The sequence below is a fragment of the Sylvia atricapilla genome, chromosome W (genome assembly GCF_009819655.1).
Source record: "Sylvia atricapilla isolate bSylAtr1 chromosome W, bSylAtr1.pri, whole genome shotgun sequence".
In the NCBI taxonomy this organism is placed as follows: domain Eukaryota; kingdom Metazoa; phylum Chordata; class Aves; order Passeriformes; family Sylviidae; genus Sylvia; species Sylvia atricapilla.
In genome coordinates this window covers 17,283,907-17,303,937 of record NC_089173.1, presented here as the reverse complement: position 1 = coordinate 17,303,937, position 20,031 = coordinate 17,283,907, and the positions used below count along the sequence as shown (strand labels likewise).

The following is a 20,031-nucleotide window of genomic DNA, read 5'->3' as shown; positions in this document are numbered from 1 at the left end:
AAAATCCCGAGGGGGCTTATGGGTCTCCAGACAGGTCGCCATAGCTAAGAGGTTTGTCTTTTGTCCTAGAGGCTCAGGGTGAAGTTGCGAAATTCTTCCTTAACTCCTCAGCTTGGCTCCCTCCAGGGCAGAGCAGCCGGGGCTCCGCCCACCCCCACATAACCCAGCTGAGGTGGCAAAGTATTTGAAAGAGAAGTGCCATGGTAATACTAAGGAGAAAAGGATTATTGCAGTGAGCTGGGCCCTGGCATATGTTTACCGTAGTCTGCTAGATACTGAAGGACAGCAGATAAAAGAAAGGGAACAGGGAGATAAACTAGTTACCAACCCAGTCACCCAGGCTGCAGCTAATATCCTGGGCTCCAGGACAACAGCTAAACCAGACAGGGAGTCTAAGACACTGGCAATCGCCGGGGCAAAGAGAGCACGAAAGACTGATCGACCAGTAGAGGATGATGATGATGAAGGTGAAGGGCCCTCAAGGCCTCCCGAGGACACCCAATCAGAAGCTGGACAAACTGATATAAAATCAAAAGCTGAACCAACTGACACCCGACTGGGAGCCGGATCAACTGGCCCTAAATATTGCAAAAAAAAAGAAGTGACCAAGGCTCTATCTATACACTGATTCTTGAATGGTAGCCAATGCTCCGTGGGTATGACTGAAAAAATGGAAAGAGGCGAACGGGCAGCATAGAGAAAAACCAATTTAGGCTGCTGAAGAGTAGAATGATATCGCTGCCCGGTTAGAAAACCTACCTGTGAAGATTCGCCATGTAGATGCCCATGTCCCCAAAAGTAAAGCTAATGAGGAGCAGCGAAATAATCAGCGAGTAAATTGTGGTTGGATAGGGACAGGCGACCAGCGGAAGATTTCAGGCTGTAACGGAGAGGAAAAGAGCAAGCCCCAACCCCCTCTTAAGATAAGCTACCCCTAAAGGAATGTAGACCCTCTACTAACATGTGCCAGTACTTTTCCACTCCAACTGCTAACCCGGGAAGTGTGGCAATATCCTGTCTGACGTAGTAGAAGACCCGAGAGTATATAAACTGAAGCTTTTACTTAATAAACGTCTTTGCAACCGTCTACCATATTGGTACTCTGCGTCTGTTGCATGCCCGACCCACTCATGAAAGTAAAGTGGATGTCGTGCTGTATGTCTAAATACCAAAGCCTCCACTGTGGCAGAAACTAGCGGACTGCTACAAGTGGTGCCGTAACCCGGGAACGATTAACTCGGAGGACGGGAACTACGCTTGGAAAAGACACAGCGGGCAGGAGTCGGCCGGTCCGATCTTCTGCGGAGGAGAAGGAAAAGGGGGGACGCCCCCAGGGACCCGTGGACAGCATGGAATCCATTGCGAAGGTCGTGAGTAGGATTGCAACCCACTCGGGAATTGCGTGGGACAAAAGAGATTTATTTCTTGCTATTGCAAGGTTATCGGATTTAGGCGCGATTTCACGCCCCATAGATATATTAAATTCAGAGGGGTGGGACAGATATACAGTTGCTCTGGCTGAAGATACAAAAGCCACCGGCAGCGGAAAAGTTTTAAAATCATGGGGAAAAGTTGAAAAAGTGTTGCGGAAAGCAATGGAAGAACAGGAAACTTGGAACGCTGCAAAAACGTGTCTATTCACGGCTAAACAGCCGGCGACAGGGGACCGAGGGGGCGCAGGACCCTACGGAGAAGCCCAAGAAGAGAAAGGGGGGGGTTACAGTGCCGCAGAAACCCCAGGGGAAATGCGGGAAGCGGACGCGTTAACCCCCTCCACAAATGCATGCATAAAAGCCCTGGAGCCCGCGGGAGAACCCCAAATCCCCCTGCGGGAGTCCCCAGATCCGAATACCCCCGAAAAAACCGTGGTTTCCCCGATCGTTCCTCCCCGCCGCGTCCAGGGTCCGAGCGGCGACATTTCGCCAGGTCCGGTGGTGGCGCCGTCCGCGCGGAGCGGCGGCTCCCTGGCGGGGTCCGAAACGGCAGCCCCTCCGGCCGCTGAGACGCGGCGCGGGCGGGCGGAGGAGCGTGCGCGGTTCGTCTGGGAGGAACTCGCGCGGCAGGCGCGAGACGCTGAGAGATTAGCCACCGCCGCGGCGGGCATACACCCCCCGCCATATGGCCAATATGGCGCCGACGGTCCGGCGCGGGGGCGGGGCGACCAATCTCCGCCACCCCCCCCGCCATGTGGCCAAGATGGCGCCGGCCACGCGGAGCGGGGGCGGGGGGGGGGGGGCGCCACGTGGCGATGGAAACCCGGAAGTACAAAACCCCGCGACTGAGCATGCGTGGGGGGTCGGCGGAAATCCGGAGCCGCCGACCTACACAGCGCATGCGCGGGAGAGCGGGGAGGGGCGAACACACGGTCAAGATCCTTTTCCAATGTCACCTACTAAGGGCGGGGGCGAGCCAAAGGGGGGAACCTGGGACTACCCCCGCGAAAGGCGCCGGCGTCACCCCCGGTCGGAAGGGGGGGGCCGGCCGCGGGAGGCGGAATGGAGTCAAAGCGGAGGGAACATCCGAACCCACCCGTGGAAGGCGGAACGGGGGCGGAGCCCGACGAAAAGGCATGGCAGACCGGAAGCTTATCACCAGTTCACTTCCGACACGGAAGGAAGCTACAGGTCCGCGGCTAGCTCTACAGAGAGCTCCGAGTCCGATTCGGAAACGGAGATAACAGAATTTATAAAGTTTACAGCGAAACCGAGCAAAGCTTTTAACGATGTAAGGGAACAAACTCAGTGCAAACTAACCGATTTGAGTTTGTTGCCAGAGGACAAGCCAGCCTAGACTACTACCCACATCAGCCGTGCAGGTGAGTCATGAGACATCTTACCAGCGGTAAGGTGCTCAGAGACATCACCACACCAAACAGTCCATCCTTCGTGCTCCGTATTATCGATTTGTTTCCAGGACAACCAAAGGTAGACCCCCATTCTCCATTTTCATCACACACATATCTATCCTATTGGTGCCCAGCTTCAAACGCAGGAAAAAGTTATTGTAACAACCCCGGCTGGGGATATTGCGGACATTGGGGATGTGAGACCATAGTAACAGATGCCAGGCCGTCAGGGCCTGGGTGGGACCCACAAGAACCTGACAAATTCCTGCAGTTCACCTGGGCACCCGCAGGTTGTAAAACACCTCTCTCTGTACACGGGAATTCCTATCGGTATAGCTATAAAATCCCAAAAATTCGAAAGTGCATATACTACAACATGACAGTTTTGCAACCCAATCATCCTAGCTGGATGGTGGGTAAAACATGGACAGTGGTCCTTCAAGGGTCAAAAAAGTGGGTGAACGTGCAAATTACCAGGTTTCAACCCTCAGAACCCTGAGCGGTTGGGCCCAACAAGATAATTAAAAGCACGCAGACAAAGAGAAATATGACCTACCCTAAGGCTGCACCTACAAGTGTCAGCAGAATCCCAACTAGCGATACAAAAGTCTTTCAGATGGACAAATTAGCCAGGTCAGATCCCGATCCAATTCTTCATATGTTAGAAGCTACCTTCCTATCCCTGAACAAATCTAACCCTAACCTAACCAATTCCTGTTGGCTTTGTTATGATGTCCAACCACCTTTTTATGAAGGAGTTGCTTTAAACACCCCATTCAGTTACTCTGCCGCTGACGCACCCCAGCAGTGCTGATGGGACACACCTCGCAGAGGCATCACCCTAAGCCAGGTCTCAGGCCGAGGCAAATGCTTTGGTAATGCAACCCTGGCTGAGCGAAAAGGGAATGTCTGCACCAGAGTTGTAAAGCCTAACAGAAAGAATAACAAGTGGGTAATCCCTGCTACATCTGCAATGTGCGTTTGTCAGAGGTCTGGAGTAAGTCCGTGTGTATTTCTTCCCAAGTTTGATGATTCTAACGATTTCTGTGTCCAAGTTCTGATTGTTCCTAGAGTCCTGTACCACTCAGACGAAGAAATGTACAGCCTTCTGGAAGAATCCAACAGGCTCCACAAAAGAGAGATACTGACAGGTGTAACCATCGCAATGCTGCTCGGCCTAGGAGCAGCCGGCACAGCGACAGGTGTTTCAGCCCTGGCAACACAACACCAGGGTCTGTCTCAGCTACAAATGACTATAGATGAGGACCTGCAGAAGATCGAGAAGTCCATTTCCTACTTGGAGAAGTCAGTCTCTTCGCTTTCAGAAGTGGTCCTGCAGAACAGGCGAGGACTGGACCTCCTGTTCATGCAGCAGGGAGGTCTGTGTGCTGCCTTGAAAGAGGAATGCTGCTTCTATGCAGACCACACCGGAGTCGTCAGAGACTCCATGGCCGAACTCCGAAACAGACTGGCTCAGAGACAGAAAGATAGGGAAGCTCAGCAAGGCTGGTTCGAATCCTGGTTTAACCAATCCCCATGGTTAACCACTTTAATATCCACCTTGGTAGGCCCATTGGCAATGCTACTTCTAGCTGTTACCTTCGGACCATGCCTGCTGAACAAGATAGTCTCATTTGTCAAAGCTCGCCTAGATCAGACCAACATTCTGTTCATAGGCCAACATGAGATGCTGTGAATTTAAAATTGCCAATCACAAGATTTCCAAACTTGCCTGGCAAAAACTCACTCAGGTTTCCAAACTCCTTTTTCCCTTGTTAAATCCTAACCTTCTACCTCATTTAGTGCCTATATCTATATATATATATGCATAACTACCTCGTTCTTTTGTGAGGGCTGCGGGGGAGATGTGGTTGGACAGGGACAGGCGACGAGCGGAAGATCTCGGGCTGTAACGGAGAGGAAAGAGCATACCCCAACCCCCTCTTAAGATAAGCTATCTCTAAAAGGAATGTAGACCCTCTACTAACTTGTGCCAGTACTTTTCCACTCCTTCTTCTAACCCGGAAAGTGTGGCAATATCCTGTCTGACGTAGTAGAAGACCCGAGAGTATATATCCTAACCTTTTACTTAATAAACGTCTTTTGTAACCGTCTACCATATTGGTACAATGCGTCTGTTGCAAGACCCGACCCACTCATGAAAGCAAAGTGGAAGTCGTGCTGTATGTCTAAATACCAAAGCCTCCACTGTGGCAGAAACTGCGGACTGCTACAGTAAATCAAACTGCAAAGATAGAAGAGTTGAAGATAGATCTTGACTGAGAGCACAAGGGAAAGTTATTTCTAGCACGATGGGCCCATGATGCCTCAAGTCACCAATATAACGATGCCACCTATAAGTGGGCATGAGACCGAGGGGTATTTCTCAAGTTATCAGTGACTGTGAGACGTGCGCTGCCATTAAGCAAGCCAAGCGGATGAAGCCTCTCTGGTATGGAGGGCAGTGGTCTAAGTACAAGTATGAGGAAGCCTGGCAGATTGATTAAATCACACTGCCTCAAACCCGCCAAGGCAAGCGTCATGTGCTGACCATGGTAGAAGCCACCACAGGATGGTTGGAAACCTACCCTGTGTCTCATGCTACAGCCCACAACACCATCCTGGGCCTTGAAAAGCAGGTCCTTTGGAGGCACGGCACTCCTGAGAGAATTGAGTCAGACAATGGGACTCATTTTAAAAATAATCTTATTAAAACCTGGGCTAGGGAACATGGTATTGAATGAGTATATCATATTCCCTACCATGCACCAGCCGCGGGTAAAGTGAAGAGTACAATAGGCTTTTAAAAACCACCCTGAAAGCATTGGGTGAAGAGTCCTTAAAAAATTAGGATCAGCATTTAGCAAAAGCCACCTGGTTAGTTAACACTCGAGGTTCCACCAATTGAGCGGGTCCTGCTCAGTCCCAGTACCTTAATATAGTAGATGGAGATAAAGTCCCAGTGGCCCATGTTAGAGGTTTGTTGGGAAAGACAGTATGGATCAACCCTGACTCGAGTACAGGCAAACCCATCCGTGGAGTTGTCTCTGCTCGAGGACCGGGTTGTACATGGTGGATAATGCAAAAAGATGGAACAATGCGATGTGTACCTCAGGGAGATCTGAATATGGGGTAAGATTGATATGTGCTGAATGTTACTACCATTGTCTGCGTGTTAGATCAGTTAGACATAAAACAGAAGGAAACGAATAAGTGTTGAAGGTCTGAGCAAGTAAGACGGACGGAAATGTGTAAGTGTTAAAGGTCTGAGTAAGTGAGATGAAAGTTTTAATTGGATGGATATATGGGATAAGGGGTGGAATGTTCTGGGTTGACCTGCCGCCTATCCCATATATCCATCCCATATCTTGGATACATTGTTATGTCTCGCAGCTGCCCCCTCCCTCTTGGGCGGGTGCCTGCAGGTTTTTTTTCTTTCTTTCCTGTTTCGGCTCTTTCTTTGCTAGCTCGGCTGCCTTTGCCTTGGCTTCGCTTCGCTTTGCTTTGCTTTGCTCTCTGGCTGCCCCTGCCGCCGTTTTATCCCTCCCCGCTGCTTCTGTTTGTTTCTTTTTCCCTCCTTCCTTCTTTCCTCCCCCCCTCCCTCAAGGTTTGAACCGGCTCCAGACCTGACCTGACCTGAGAAGTTGGAGAAGTCCTGGGGCTTGCAACAGACGCGTCGCACCCTCCTCATCATCACAGTAACCCGTCTTTTCCCACTATTCGGTGTTGGGGAGTGTTTTTTTTGTCAATAAACCGGTTTTTTCCACTTTTCCTCCAAGGTATTTTCCTTCCCGAACCCAGGGCTGGGGGGGAAGGGGTAGTGGAGGTTTTAGTTTAGGGGACTCCTTTTGGAGGTTCTTCCCTAATTTATTCCAAACCAAGACAGATAACATCCAGTGAACATGTAAAAAAAGACTCTGCTATTGATACACCAGCTATCAGCATCCACCATCTGAAGAAAGCACGGACCAAGGCCCAAACTGGAGGTGATAATGAAGACAGAGCCAAGAAACACGCATGCTCTAAAAAGGCGGACCCAAGGAGGGGCCATGCAAAACAGTCCCTGGAATATGGAATCTAGTTTATGGAAAAATATGAATATTCAACAGACTGATGCAATAGAAGGCCTCTGAAATAGCAGGTTGTGGACTTGGCTGAATGCCAAGTCACACAGCTGGCCATACTTCCTTTTGCTTAATTTGTTTCCTAATTGTCTTAATTTTTTTATTATTAAACCTATTTCTTAAAATTTACCAGGAAAGTAAGCTCTGTTTTTCACACCAGCCTGTTCACTGCATTGTCCTGAAACACAGCTCTTTGGGGGAATGATCTCTCTCCAGTTTGAGGTTGTGTTTGCTTTGTGCTTTTGGAGCTAGGATTTGAAGGAGCAACTGCTGCTGTAGGAATAAAAAGGGAGAAACTGAAGAGATACACACACAGTGCCAGTTCTGCAAGTGACAGAATCACAGCCCTGTGGTTGCAGAATCAGTTCTGACCTACTCCCCAGCCACATCCTACAAACAAGCTTTACCTGTGCAATGACAAGGTTTCAGCTCACCTCTGCAGAGGCTGTTTTGTAATTTTTGTTCCCATCTCATGCTTGAAAGCTGCACCTTCTCCCCCGAATACACGTGGCAGAACTTGGCCTGTGCAGTGCCCTGCCCAGCCTTCACTGAAAATTAATAGAGCAGCTTTGCCTTGAGCCTCAAACTAGCACCAGCTGAAGGACTTTGTGGATGTAATTTAAGGGCCTGCTTTTGACAAAGGTATCTGGTTTTGGCCACAATGATTTTTTTTCAGCTATACCTCAAGCTTCAGAGACTACACAACGGTAAAACAGAACAGGCACTGAGATAATTTCATAGGAAGTTCAATTCAGAAGGGGAAAATAAAGCTATATATTAAGTGAACATGTTGCTAATAATCCAGCACTGATATTTCATACTGAATTAAAACTACTTACTGCTCCAAATAGTAACAAGCAATCTATTCCATATCATTTCAGATGCAATTTACTTGCATGCTAGCCCCTCTGCAAAGTCATAGTGACTAAGCTTGGCAAAGAAGCATAGGAGCTCTTGAGCCCTGCAAAGGCCTGGGCAGTAACCCTCTGCATTCCTTAATTGCATAACACATCCAAATGTTGGATCTATTGGAAAGCAGTTACTGCACCTTCCTTGTTACTGCAAATATCATTAGATGGAACAGAATCTGTAGACTTACTTTTTTGAAAAGACAAAATTTCATAGCAAGTTATGATTACTCAGGCATTTTAACACAGAAGTACCTAGTGAAATCCCTGTTTTCCTCGAGTTCTAAAATACAGGTGTTGCAAGCAGACAAACAACTGATTGTTTTAAGGAGTAAGATAAAGAACTATCAACAGTTATAGAGAAAATTAGGTTACTTGTATTCTCCTGTCTGAATAGTCTCCTTAGGCTGCAAGAGCCGACCAAACTTTTCATCTAACAAATGTAACAATGCTGGTAACAAAAGAACTCTTGGAATTCAGCAGATACAAGCAGAAGGGATGTGATAAGGATCAAGGAGACAATTCCAAGAGAAAAAGGTTCATGAGAAGGTGGCCAGCTCAGCAACAATGGAAGCCAGCAAGAAATCAAGAGCCCACCAACCAGAATTTTGTGTTTGACTTGGATTGGGTGATGAGTGTCAGGGGTATAACTGAGAGGTGTGAATTTGGGTAGGGGTCCCTCTCCAGAGACACCAGTTTGAGCTGTAACCAAAGAACTAACAGAAGACTGGAAACATTCACTTGGACTTGCCATTCTTAGTGGGGTCCTAGGGTCAGACACAGTTACTGTGGCTGGTCTGTGTAAATCTCTAGCAATTGGTAAAAATTGAGTATTTGCTGGTTGTGAACTACTTTTCCTCAGCTTAAGAGGTTTATTTGCAGTGCTGCAGTGTCCTACTGATTTAGGAAAATTCACTTTCAAAGTTATCTTTTTTGTTTAATTTATATCCTAATGCTAATTTTCTTTAAGCAGCAGCAAGACGAGCTATTAATCATTTGAAAGGTTACCTTGTACCAGGAAACAATTACTTAACCAGGAGAAAAACCTGCTCCTTTGTAGGTTAACCAACATCCATTAGTTCTCTTCCCAGTTAACTCCATGTATTACAAGATACCCTTTGCACAAAGTTCAATGTCTCTCAACCACTCCAGTAAATTTTGAGGTGTTCACTGTTTAAAGGCCACAGTATGTCCACAGGCCCTGGCCTCTTTTAGGGGGAACAAAAAAGGCAAATCCAAAGCTACCATCTTAAATTTGATTTGTCATCAGTTTTTCTCAATCAGGAGAAAGTACAGTGGCATATATTGCATTTCACACAGGAAAAGGAATGAAAGAATTTACTGCTCCCTGTTTTTTTTTCTCAGAGTAGACAGACAATCAGTCTCCAGTCATCTGTTTCTGTGTGACTTTTTTTTTTTTTTTTTGTGAAGAATGTAGGAAATATTCTCTTCAAGGAGAATGTGTTGGTGGAAAAAACCATCCCATGCATTTAGATGCCTCCAAGCTGCAAGACAGGAAGGAAGCATCTGAGCAGGATTGGTGGCAGATGGTTCCCAGACCTGTGTAAGCCCACCTGTCCCAGGACTGTTGTGTGGTTCCAGCAGTGCAGGGTCAGCCTCCCTGCAGCCCATACCAGCCTTCCACAGAATAGCTCATAGGATCAGTACCTGCTCTGCTACAGCTATCCCAGTTTCCAGAATTCAAAAAGGAAATTCAAAACACTTCATCTCCCCCCTCCACCAAGTCCTCAGTGCTCATGAACTGGGAAGGGCCAGGTTGGACAGTCCTTCTGCTCAGATTTAACCCAGCTGTTCAGGGTGAAGAAGAAAAATCAAGAAATGGCCAATTGGCCATTCTTAATAAGAGAAGCAAATTCCCTATACAGCTCTGTCCTGCATACTTCAATAATCATTCCAGAGTCATTAAAATAATGATAAAGTGGGAGACAAGGAATATTCACACAGCAGGAGAGGTGCCTCCTTCAGGAGCAACAAGCCATCACTTCTGGTATTTTTGTGTATTTCTGCCACTTGTAAACATTCTAATCCCAATTCAGAGTCTATGAGGATGCTTATTTCCTTCCCCTCCAAGAACCATAGAAGACTTAGCAAAAAACCCCAAAATAATAAAAATTCAGTAATGGAAGCCACTTAGAAAACTCAAGGGATTTTAATGACTGAATGAATAAGGAACTACTTACATTTAAGTACCAAACAAGTATTTTGCTATCAAAGCACAAGCTAAAGAATTTAAAGAAGCCATAAGCATTAGTAAGCCCAACATACAGAACTTGGAGTAAGAAGGCATTTTACACACAAGAGTTTATCAACACAAATCTGTTTAATATTTATTAAATGACACAAAATACCTAGATAACAGACTCACTCTGAAAGGACATGTATTTACATTATTTACCAACTTAAGAAAAACTCTGTACCCATATCAGACTTATGAAACATAAAAAAGGTTTTGCTGCTTTTTGCATCAAAGGATGCAATGGCGATACATGCCCTGTTTGCAAGTCTGCATAAACTATAAGTTTTTGATGCTGTGAAAAAGCACAATTTCATATTCTGGTAGCTGAGGGAAGAGGCTTCTGAAAAGTAACAGGGTTAGTTTTTCCCTCCCACTCCAGACACACTCTCAAGACTGTTATACAAAAAGTATATTACATTTTTGAATGCTGCTGTACTCTTACAATTTTAGTGTAATGTTTCAAAGAAAATGTTCTTCCTACTATATGAGAGCAGTAAAAAAAAAAAAAAGTGGTATTTGAACATTTTTTTTTAGATGCACTTTTTTTTTTGTTTTAAAAGAAAGCATTAGAGCAAATGATATGTTTAGGAGAAAATGAAAGACTGACCAAAAAAAAAAAAAAAAAAAAAAAAAAAAGCTGAGACCAAAATATGAAGAACAGCTAAAGCAACTTAACAATTTGCTAGGTTTTTTTTTTTTTTTAATTAACTATTTACTTTGGCACCTTTGTGTAAATTATAGAACAAAACGTTTACAACACATTTGCAATTACAGCATTAAACAAAATGGTCACTTTTGAAACCAGCCAAGACAAAAAAAATAGTCCATTTATGGGTATAAAGATTAAAAAACTTAAAATATATATTTCTAAGAATAAACTGCAATTTCTTATGAACAAGGTGCTATAAACTGCATGCAAGAATCGAGATTAAAAATGTGTGGCCCAAAAGACAAGCTATTTTCTAGCCAGATGAGTTGTAGTCCAAGCCCATTTCAGTTTTTTCTTACAGAGATATATATGGCTCAATAAGCAGGCACATGAACCCAGCAAGAATTTGCAGAGTTGTATGATGACAAATCTTGGCTGCAGCTTTGTCATTAACCAGGAATGAGCGAGATTTTAGCAGAAGAGATGAACAAGTTCTTGGGGAAAACCCACGAAGCTACAAGGAGAAGCCTTCTCCCTTCCCGGTCTAGCCAGGGTTCTCAAAGTCCATTCTTTGGGTTGCTTTAACTGGATTGTGCTTACAGTCTGCCTCAGATTGTGAATTCTGATGAGATTTGAGGACATTTCCTGTATAATATTTTCTTCATTAAAGTTACTGAAATAGACAGGATAAAAATGAAATAAACCTACAGTCCTTTGCAGTTCGTTTGACTGAATGTGGCACTTGTGTAATGAGGGAGGGTTTTACCACAACAGATGTTCACACATGTAGTGGTGTCAGATTTATATGCTACAACAAACTGAATGGAACCAGCTCAATACATCAGCTCCTGTCTCCCAAAGAGTTAAGTCTTATGCTTCTTCAATTATCTTTAAAAGGAATCTTTTATTGACTGAAGATACAAAACACATACAAGAAAAGGAACATTGAAAGTGAAACACAGAAGGTGTTTTTTTTTGTTTTTTTTTGTTTTTTTTTTTGTTTTTTTTTGTGAGGGGCATTCTTTCCTCCCCAGTGAATCTCTATTTGAACTAATACTTGAAGATTTGCAGAAGTCTTCAAGGTCCTTACCACATAACTCTACAGTCAGTATTTGTCTCACAGAGGCAGGGGTGGCCCTGGATGTCTACCAGTGGTTATGCTGCAATAGTGTCAAGGGGCAAGGTAGATTTTCTGCAGATCACAAAGAACTGTATGACGGTTAGTTGAGGGTGACTGCAAATAATTTAGTAGGAAAAAACCCACCCACATTTGTTTAATCTGTCAGCTGAGGACTGCATACAAGAGCCTGGGAGAAAACATGGCTGGAGAATATATAGAATTAAACAGTAGATAAAAAAAAGCACTAAGGATGGGATGTGTCAGATAGAAAACACACACATACTCTCACACATGCACATCCCTGAATGTGGGATCACAGTGATAGAAGTTATAGGTTGTAGAAAGCTAAGTTACACTGCCATTAAACAAAAGTAACATCTTGCTTTCAAGAGATATCTGGCATTCCCCAGGACTATCAGTGCCTGAAAGAGGATGAGGTTTTTCATTGTGCTCTGCAACACAGCTGATCATAGCTCTAAAGCCTGCCTGGGTAAGGAAGAACTGGTACATGGAGGAGTTCCTTTTCTGCTGACACCTTTTTTTTCCATATATTCCTAGCACATGCTGCTATAAGCAATAAAAAATGTATTTTGTTGAAACAAAGCTCTACATTCAAGTGACTTACTCTCCCATGTCTTATAAAGATGCAAAGAATGCTCTCTGGTCATCTAAGAAAATATATTTTAGATGCCTTGTAGCAATACTTAACTTACTATATGAGAGGTAGGCTTCTGGGTTCTAGGCCTGATAGGCTCTAGGGCTGAGTTCTTAAAGCTTTAAGTTAAAGCAATCCAAAGCAGGGCAGTCTTAGAAGAGCTGCCCTGTCTAAACCTTGAGGTTAGTTCAAGTTTAGAATGTTGCAAAGCAAAACAAGCATTAAAATCCATTTGCAATTTTTGTTCTTACAGCTTTACCACAATAACAGTGTGGCTTTTCATCTGTTAATGGATTCTCTTTATTCTAGAGTATTGCTGCCAAGAGGTGAAGGCCTCCTACCCATGACTAGTAAAAACTGTCACTTCTTCCATTATGGCTGTTTTATGCTTAAAATTCCCAAAGGTGAACACCAATTCTCACAGACAAGCCATATAAATCTAATCTTGCTGTAGCAGTTATTTAAGAATGGTGTTTGTATATACAGTATATATGCCCACACTGCAAACTTTATACATCGTTTTATATTTGGCACCATTTTGTCTTAATTGCAACCAAGAATATTTTCCATTAGATCAGCAATAAGCATAGCTTGGTTTACTCCCCATTTTACCCCCTCAAGAGAAAAAAAATCCAAGTGTGGGCATCAACCAAACCGATGGTATGTATAACTGAAATGCATTCTGTACAGTAAATTAAAAGTTTGCATGCAGTTTAAGCATTTTAAAGGCTATTTCTTATATTAATGAACTTTCTGTTTCCATTTAAAGATTTGAAAGATATCTGTCATATATCAAGGGACTCCTCTTCAGACCCAAAGACAAATGGAATCTGAAAGATCAGGTACTTCCTTTCAACTTTCTGCACATCTTACTAAATAACATGCAAAGAGTTCAACAGCATTCTTCTTAAAATGTAAATAGTACTCTTTAAATGGGCATGTTAACCACTGAAAGAAGTCCACTCTACTATACTTTTCCATTACACTGCTTTCATTCAATCATCGGTAGTATAAAAAGTCAATTAATGGGATCAACAGGCTAGTTTATCCACTGGCAACTGTGTAGGACACCAAGTGTGCAGTAAAACAAAGGCCAACATATGTTTATGCAATATAGTTGTACTGATTCGGGTTTTCTTTATCTCTTTCCATGTAGTCCCTGTCAATCAAGGATTCTATTCTCTTCTTAAGGTCAGCAGGCTGTAAAATAAAGCACGTGTCAGCATTATTACTTTGCAGTCAATGCTTCTTGGTTCTTTCTTTCCACTTGAGCCAAATATCTATATTGTTTGAGATGGCTGAGGAAACAGAAATCCCAGTTTAAAAAAAAATCCTTTAAAGTATCAGAGCTTCTAAAGTTTGCAATATATAACTGATAGAAGAGAAAGTTACAAAGTTAGCTCATCACCTGCAGCTAAACAGATTTTTCCAGAAAGATATTTGCTGCTGTTTGAACTGAACTCTAAACAAGTGCAGTTTGTGCATCAGGTACCAAAGTGTTTCTATTTCTGACTTTTAGCCAGTAAAAGATGGTACAAGTTTCATTTCCTCTTGAAGCAAACGAGTTTTGCAATAGTTTGGGTGCCCCATGATTCTGTTTGCTGAGGAACTTATAAAAATGCCTCATGATAACAAGTGAGGAAGATTATTTAAATAATCTGCTATAATTTTACAAAGCTCAACTGCAGTTTATGCAATACTTACAGACCTGCAGGCACTCAACACGGTAATACAATGGAATGAAATAGCAGGACCTTTTATTTTACATTTCCATTGACAGAAAGCACCATATATTTGAATTCCAACAATGCATCACTGTCTGTTTGAAAATCCATTTCCATTTGTACACAATAAGCCAGTCATTTTATATTGCAACTGTGGGCTTCTGCAGCTTTGAGACATTCACCAATATTTTACTTTTATTGCTATATGTGTGTGTATATATATTAACCAGTATAATCCATCTAGAAAAACCACTGTACTTCAAAAGTATCAACCAAGTTAAGATTGCAATGCAGAATTGGTTTTGAGCTCTGAAGTATTTTCTCCTTTGCCCAAGAATGCCTTGTCAGAACACTGCAAACAGTGGAACAGCAGCATACAAGGAGAGCCAGCTGCTCCCTTACTGCTAACAAACTCCAGGGCTGAAATCCTTTGGAAATACATTTTAGTAACAACTGACACTTTAAAAATTCCTAAAAGTGAGTATTTGCCCTTTCTAATGGTAAAAAGATGCATATTTTAGACAGAAGCACTGCTCAACTGAGGGCAGGCCAGGAAAGATAAAAAGAAATAATAGTTTTAGAAGTAGAAAAATCAGTACACCACCTTGACTGGGAACTTCAGCTGGTTGTAGACCTCTGACACGAGCAGGTTGTGACTCAGTGTCTTGCGCATCTTCATGATCCGCACAATGGCGGCATCAATCTGGTACTGCCGGTCCTGGAACACTCTCTCTGTAGTGCTTGCCTGTTCCTCCACCTGAAGGACCCATTTAGAAAAGTTTTAATGAGAATACCAGCACTGTCAAAACAATTCTTTCTGTCTCCAAGACAATCCTCAGTGTAAGACAGTGAAATGCCTGTTGTCAAATATCTGACATAAAGCCTTTACAAATACGAAGACTGATTGTCTATTGAAAAACACACTTGTACAAAGAATTAAAACCTTTGCACAGATTTTACATTGGATGGCTGTCAGAGAAACAAGTCCACAGTGAATTTGCCATGTTCACAGTCAGTAAAACTCCATGGAATGATAAAGGACAAAAAGAGCATTTCATAATTGGAACATTTCTTAACCCTACTTAGAGACATCCAGCATCACTGGTGTCTTAGTACAGAGGCACACATTTAAATCACCACTGTTAGGTACGTGCTGCCCATCCAAACTATACGTGTAACTGACAGAGATAGCAGTATGTACATGACAACCAGAAGGAAAAAAGTTTATAAAAGGGCAGGCAAAAAGGTTCTTAACCCAAGGATCTAAACCCCAGAGGATTAAAAAAAATATACCGTTTCTTTCATCTGAATTTGGTTGATTTTTATCCTGAAGAGCTTATGTCTGAAATCATCATTACATGTGAATTTATCACCATCTTCCACATCTTTGCCTTTGGGGCTTTTAGTCAGTACTCTGGCTTTGCCACAAGCCAGAGATTGAAGTGTCCTTCTCAGCTCTCCATCCTCTAAAGCAGAAACAAGTTGTTTAGGTTTTTTTAGTAAGAACACTTGGAAGTACTCGGTTGTTTTTGATACCAACCTATCCCAGTGGCTTGCTTTATCTCCTCTAAACTGAACTCCTCTCCTTCATTAAACATGAGCAGCACTAGTGTCTGGAACAAGGAGACCTGAAGTTCTTTTTTGCCCTGTCACAAGGGAAATAAACAGACATCATCAGGCTGTTTTTTTCTGGGGGGTGGAGGGAAAGGAATGAGGGGAACATGAGAAACAAGTCACTCTTGCATGTCAGTTATTTCACTAACAGTTATTTTATTCACTTGAGAATATGGAAGAATAGAAGTTACTGGTCACTTGTGTTTACTATGAAATGCAGCACAAGCTTGAGGCCACAAGGCTGGACTACTCTATTCAGTGACAAAACTCACCCAAGATATGCATCAGCTGACTCCAGACAAGTCTCAAAGCACTGAGTCTTAAAACTACAATTTGGAAGACCTTTAAGTCAAAATCTAACACAAACATTAGTTTAAGGAACACAGTATAAAGAACCATAGAATTTTTGAAACAGTCAAGTTTGATAATACTTGTTTTAACAGTAACTTTTCCTGAAAATGGAAGTGGCAAGCATTCCTATTTCATGAGAAAATTTTGTGTCCATGAAGAAATGCTGAAGGGGAATAACTGGGAAACCCTTTTAAAACAGTTGTGTTCTTGCACAATCCAGAATTTTTCTTTGTTTCAGTAGTGAAAAGCTTACTGTGAAGATGCTTAATGCTACCAGATGAAGTAAGGCCAATGAAGAAACATGGCCCCTTCTTTTTCCTCCCCACTATAAAAATGAGTGCCATTTTTAATCTGGAGCTAAAGCCATTGGATATTTTCCCCAACAAGCTTTTCTTTCCCCACCAATACAGAAATTTGGTGTATGTTAATAGACATGAACACATCTGTTTCAGAAACTACCAACTCTGGAAAAGATAGCAGGAGGTTAAAAGTAATTGCAAAAACAGTGTTAAGTTTTCCATCACAGCACAAAAAAGCTTCCCCATATATCCCTAAGGTACAACCCAGACTTGGAATCAACAAAACAGAAGCAATAGAAACAATAGACTCACCTCTTTAAATTCTGCTTTTAGTACACAGTGTCCTAGTGTTGACTGCCACTGAAGTTTCCTACCACTGTGTTTTCCTAAATAAAAGGTCTTGAAAATCTCCTGCAGTTTTACCATCTAAAGAAAGAAAAACACAATTTCTACTTTAAAAGCATCCTTCCCTCCTCCACAATCAATTAAGCCTTAAATCAAGGCTTAGAATGATAAAGGGAATTGAAGGAAAACAAATTTCATTTTAAAAAGATAGTTCTGCATTTCCTTCTCTATGCATATTGAAAACCAAGAGTCAGTGGATCCCAAGATGCATTTCTGACAGACCAATACTTGTATACCCCATAATGTTCATTACCTCTGGGGGCAGGTGGACCTCCATAGGCACATAGGTTGGCCAATAACCCATAGTCAGAATATTCACTGTTAGTTCAATGTTGCCAGGGACATTCTGATTTTGCATATACTGCAAAGAGAGATAAAATAAATAGAAATAGAGCTATGTTTATTATACATATTTCAGGTAGAACTGAAAAGTTAGAAGAGGCATTGCAAGAGCAGAGAAGACAAGTGACCACATGATGTGTTTGTTGTATAAACTGCTAGTTATATAACAAAAAATGAAGATAAGAACAAGCATTTTTCTGAAGTGCATAAGGCACTTCCATACAGGAAGAAAACAGCAAATGTAGTGTTTTAGCAGGCTGAGGTGAAGATCTATCTAATTAAGTGTGAATGGAGGAAAGAATGTTAAAAATTTTTTGCAATCAAAATATTACAAAATCACCAGAACTAAATGTGCAAAAACTTCAAAGCCAGGAATCAGAATACAGTGGTGTTAAAAATGTCTTAGAGCTGGTGTTCAAGTGTTTTGTAAGTTTACAATTCTCTTATTGCCATGGGTGATGATTTGTTTGTTTGTTTGTTTGAAGAAGCTTGTCTCAGTTTTTTTGCTATGTTGCTCAGGAAAAACCTTTAATAAATTCAGTAAAATTTTCAAAAGCACAGACAGGACAGACAGCAGGCTTTCCCTTAGTACCTGTTTGAATTGTATCATTATGTCTTTTGAAAGCTCCATATCTTTAAACATTCCTTCAAGTTTGCTGGTGAAAGCAGCTCCACATTCTATAAAGGAGAAAATGTAAATATTAGAAATTAATCTGTTTATTTTCAACACCTCAGAGTAGTTATTCTAAGTGCCAGAATGTACTTTTAAGCAAGATGACCTTTTTCAGCAGATTTTCTTACATAAAGATCTGGATTCTAATTAAGGTACAGAATAAGGTTACAAACAAGAAAGAGGAAAATGTTTTAATGTGGTAGCTATTTTGCAACCCAGTTGTTTTTCCACATGGGCCTGACTGTTCATCCTCTGACTACAGTAGCCACCGGTCACTCAGATGACAATTCTAATCCCTATCAGCTGCCTTACAAACTGCCTCCTGATGGTAGAACAAGATTGAGCTCTAAAAATCTTACCCTTACCACCCAAAGGCTCCATCCAATGAAACAATGAAGATCAGACTAGAGAACGACTAGATGGCAGTGAATAACAATTGGAAGTAATCTTTAAGTTCTCTGAGCACATCACTGATTTACTCAGCAGGGAACCTCAACTCTATCCCACAGGCCAAGATATACTGAGCACTTTAAGTTCCTGGGTTTTGGCTTTTCCTGTTATAATTACAAAACTAAAAGCAAATGAATCTACTCAAAACCCACCAGTCATTAAGGACCTGCACAGAGGCTTTTGCCCTCATGAAAAGGGGAAATACCAACAGTGCTTCTGTAAAGGCCTGTTAAAACAACTACTTTTAGAAGAAAGTGGATGGATAGAAATGACAGGTAGATAGGCAGGTAGATAGATTAGATAGGTAGATAGATATTTACCATGTTTGAGTTTGGAAAGCATAGATTTTTCAGCATCTACTGATGCGCTCTTCCCAACTAATAGTCTCTTTGCTAGATCTTTTTTATAAAAGGCCTCAAAGACGTCTTTTCCTGTAAGAGATGAGATTTGAAAGTGATCACAAAGCACTGCTGGTTTTAAACAAGCATTACCTACAAGAGACCAAACTCAATGTTCAGAAAGGCAAAAAGGGTCTTCATATGAAGCTTTCCACAGGTTTTGTTATTTGCAATTTGACAGGCAAAGTACTTAAACAGCACTACACCAATAAACCACATCCACAGAGAACAAAATGTAACCAGACTGCAAAAATAATTTCAAAGTACCTTTATGTTACTGGTTAAACAACTGTATCCCCACAAAAAACCCCCAATACTTACCATATATGAATCTAAATATGATCATAATTTTATCCAGCATTTTTTCAAGTTCTTCATCAGTAGCTTCTTTGTTGCCTGCACGAAGCTTTGAATCTACATATTTAGCTAAAAAAGTGTTGAAGAATAGTTTAGCACATACTTAATATCACAGTGAAACAAAAATCTCTGAATCTATACTATGAAATCTTGAAAATGAAAAGGATCCTGAAATCAATTTCTATCAGCCTCATAACAGCTACCTTGATACATTTTCATAGAGGCTATAAAGTTATAAAAACATTATAGCCTAGTATCTTTTTTCAGATAAGCAATGACTGCATCTTAACTTTATTATCATACACAATGTTAAAAACATTTTGCCTATGAAAAAAAATCTTGGTTTATGTTGTGATCTCAAAGTAAAGTCACTGCTGTTGCAGACTGACATGGCTGTAATAGAAGCAAAAAGATCAGAAGAAAAATATATAAATCAGTTATTTAAATGTGTTGACTATACTGCTGAATTTCTCTAGCATATCATTATGTTTTAATTTCCAGTTTCAATCAAACTAGATTGTTTGTTTTAATTTCAAATGGGCTGGTAAAGCACATTACAGTTAGGGAACTAATGCAAAAAAAGGAGGGCAGAAAGTATCACTCCACAAGCCTAACAGCACAACCAACTGTAAAGCAGGTATTATTCACTGTGTGGGGAAATGATTGAAAAGTGCAGAGTACCAAGCATGTAATGCACATATCTGTAAATAACATTCTTTGCAAATCAGAGAATCTGTCCCCACACCATGAGAGGTTCAGTGCATCCTCAGCTCTTTTCTCTTTCACATATTAACCCCCTAACAGCTCTGTGCTGGTGGCACAGTTGTGTAAGCTTCTGAAAAAATCTAATTATTAGCAGT

The 20,031-nt window shown here is 41.9% G+C and overlaps 1 protein-coding gene and 1 long non-coding RNA gene across 3 annotated transcripts in view; both read right to left on the bottom strand.

The window, feature by feature from the left end:
- LOC136373320 (uncharacterized) overlaps positions 1–20,031 on the bottom strand; it is a 447,213-nt gene that overhangs the window by 126,725 nt on the left and 300,457 nt on the right. The gene's annotated exons all lie outside the window — the stretch shown is intronic.
- The window catches only part of LOC136373312 (cullin-4B-like), a 35,388-nt gene continuing 27,781 nt past the window's right edge, over positions 12,425–20,031 (bottom strand). The window contains exons 12-20 of one of the 2 annotated variants that reach the window (XM_066338208.1): positions 19,136–19,240; positions 18,737–18,847; positions 17,886–17,971; positions 17,205–17,312; positions 16,859–16,972; positions 15,823–15,928; positions 15,576–15,748; positions 14,887–15,039; positions 12,425–13,758 (exon numbers count right to left, since the gene is read on the bottom strand). In XM_066338208.1, the coding sequence (XP_066194305.1) occupies positions 13,663–13,758; positions 14,887–15,039; positions 15,576–15,748; positions 15,823–15,928; positions 16,859–16,972; positions 17,205–17,312; positions 17,886–17,971; positions 18,737–18,847; positions 19,136–19,240 (1,052 nt within the window). In that variant the 3' untranslated portion in view covers positions 12,425–13,662. Of the gene's footprint in view, positions 13,759–14,886; positions 15,040–15,575; positions 15,749–15,822; positions 15,929–16,847; positions 16,973–17,204; positions 17,313–17,885; positions 17,972–18,736; positions 18,848–19,135; positions 19,241–20,031 lie in introns of those variants that run through there. The other variant, XR_010745626.1, reaches the window with a different exon arrangement.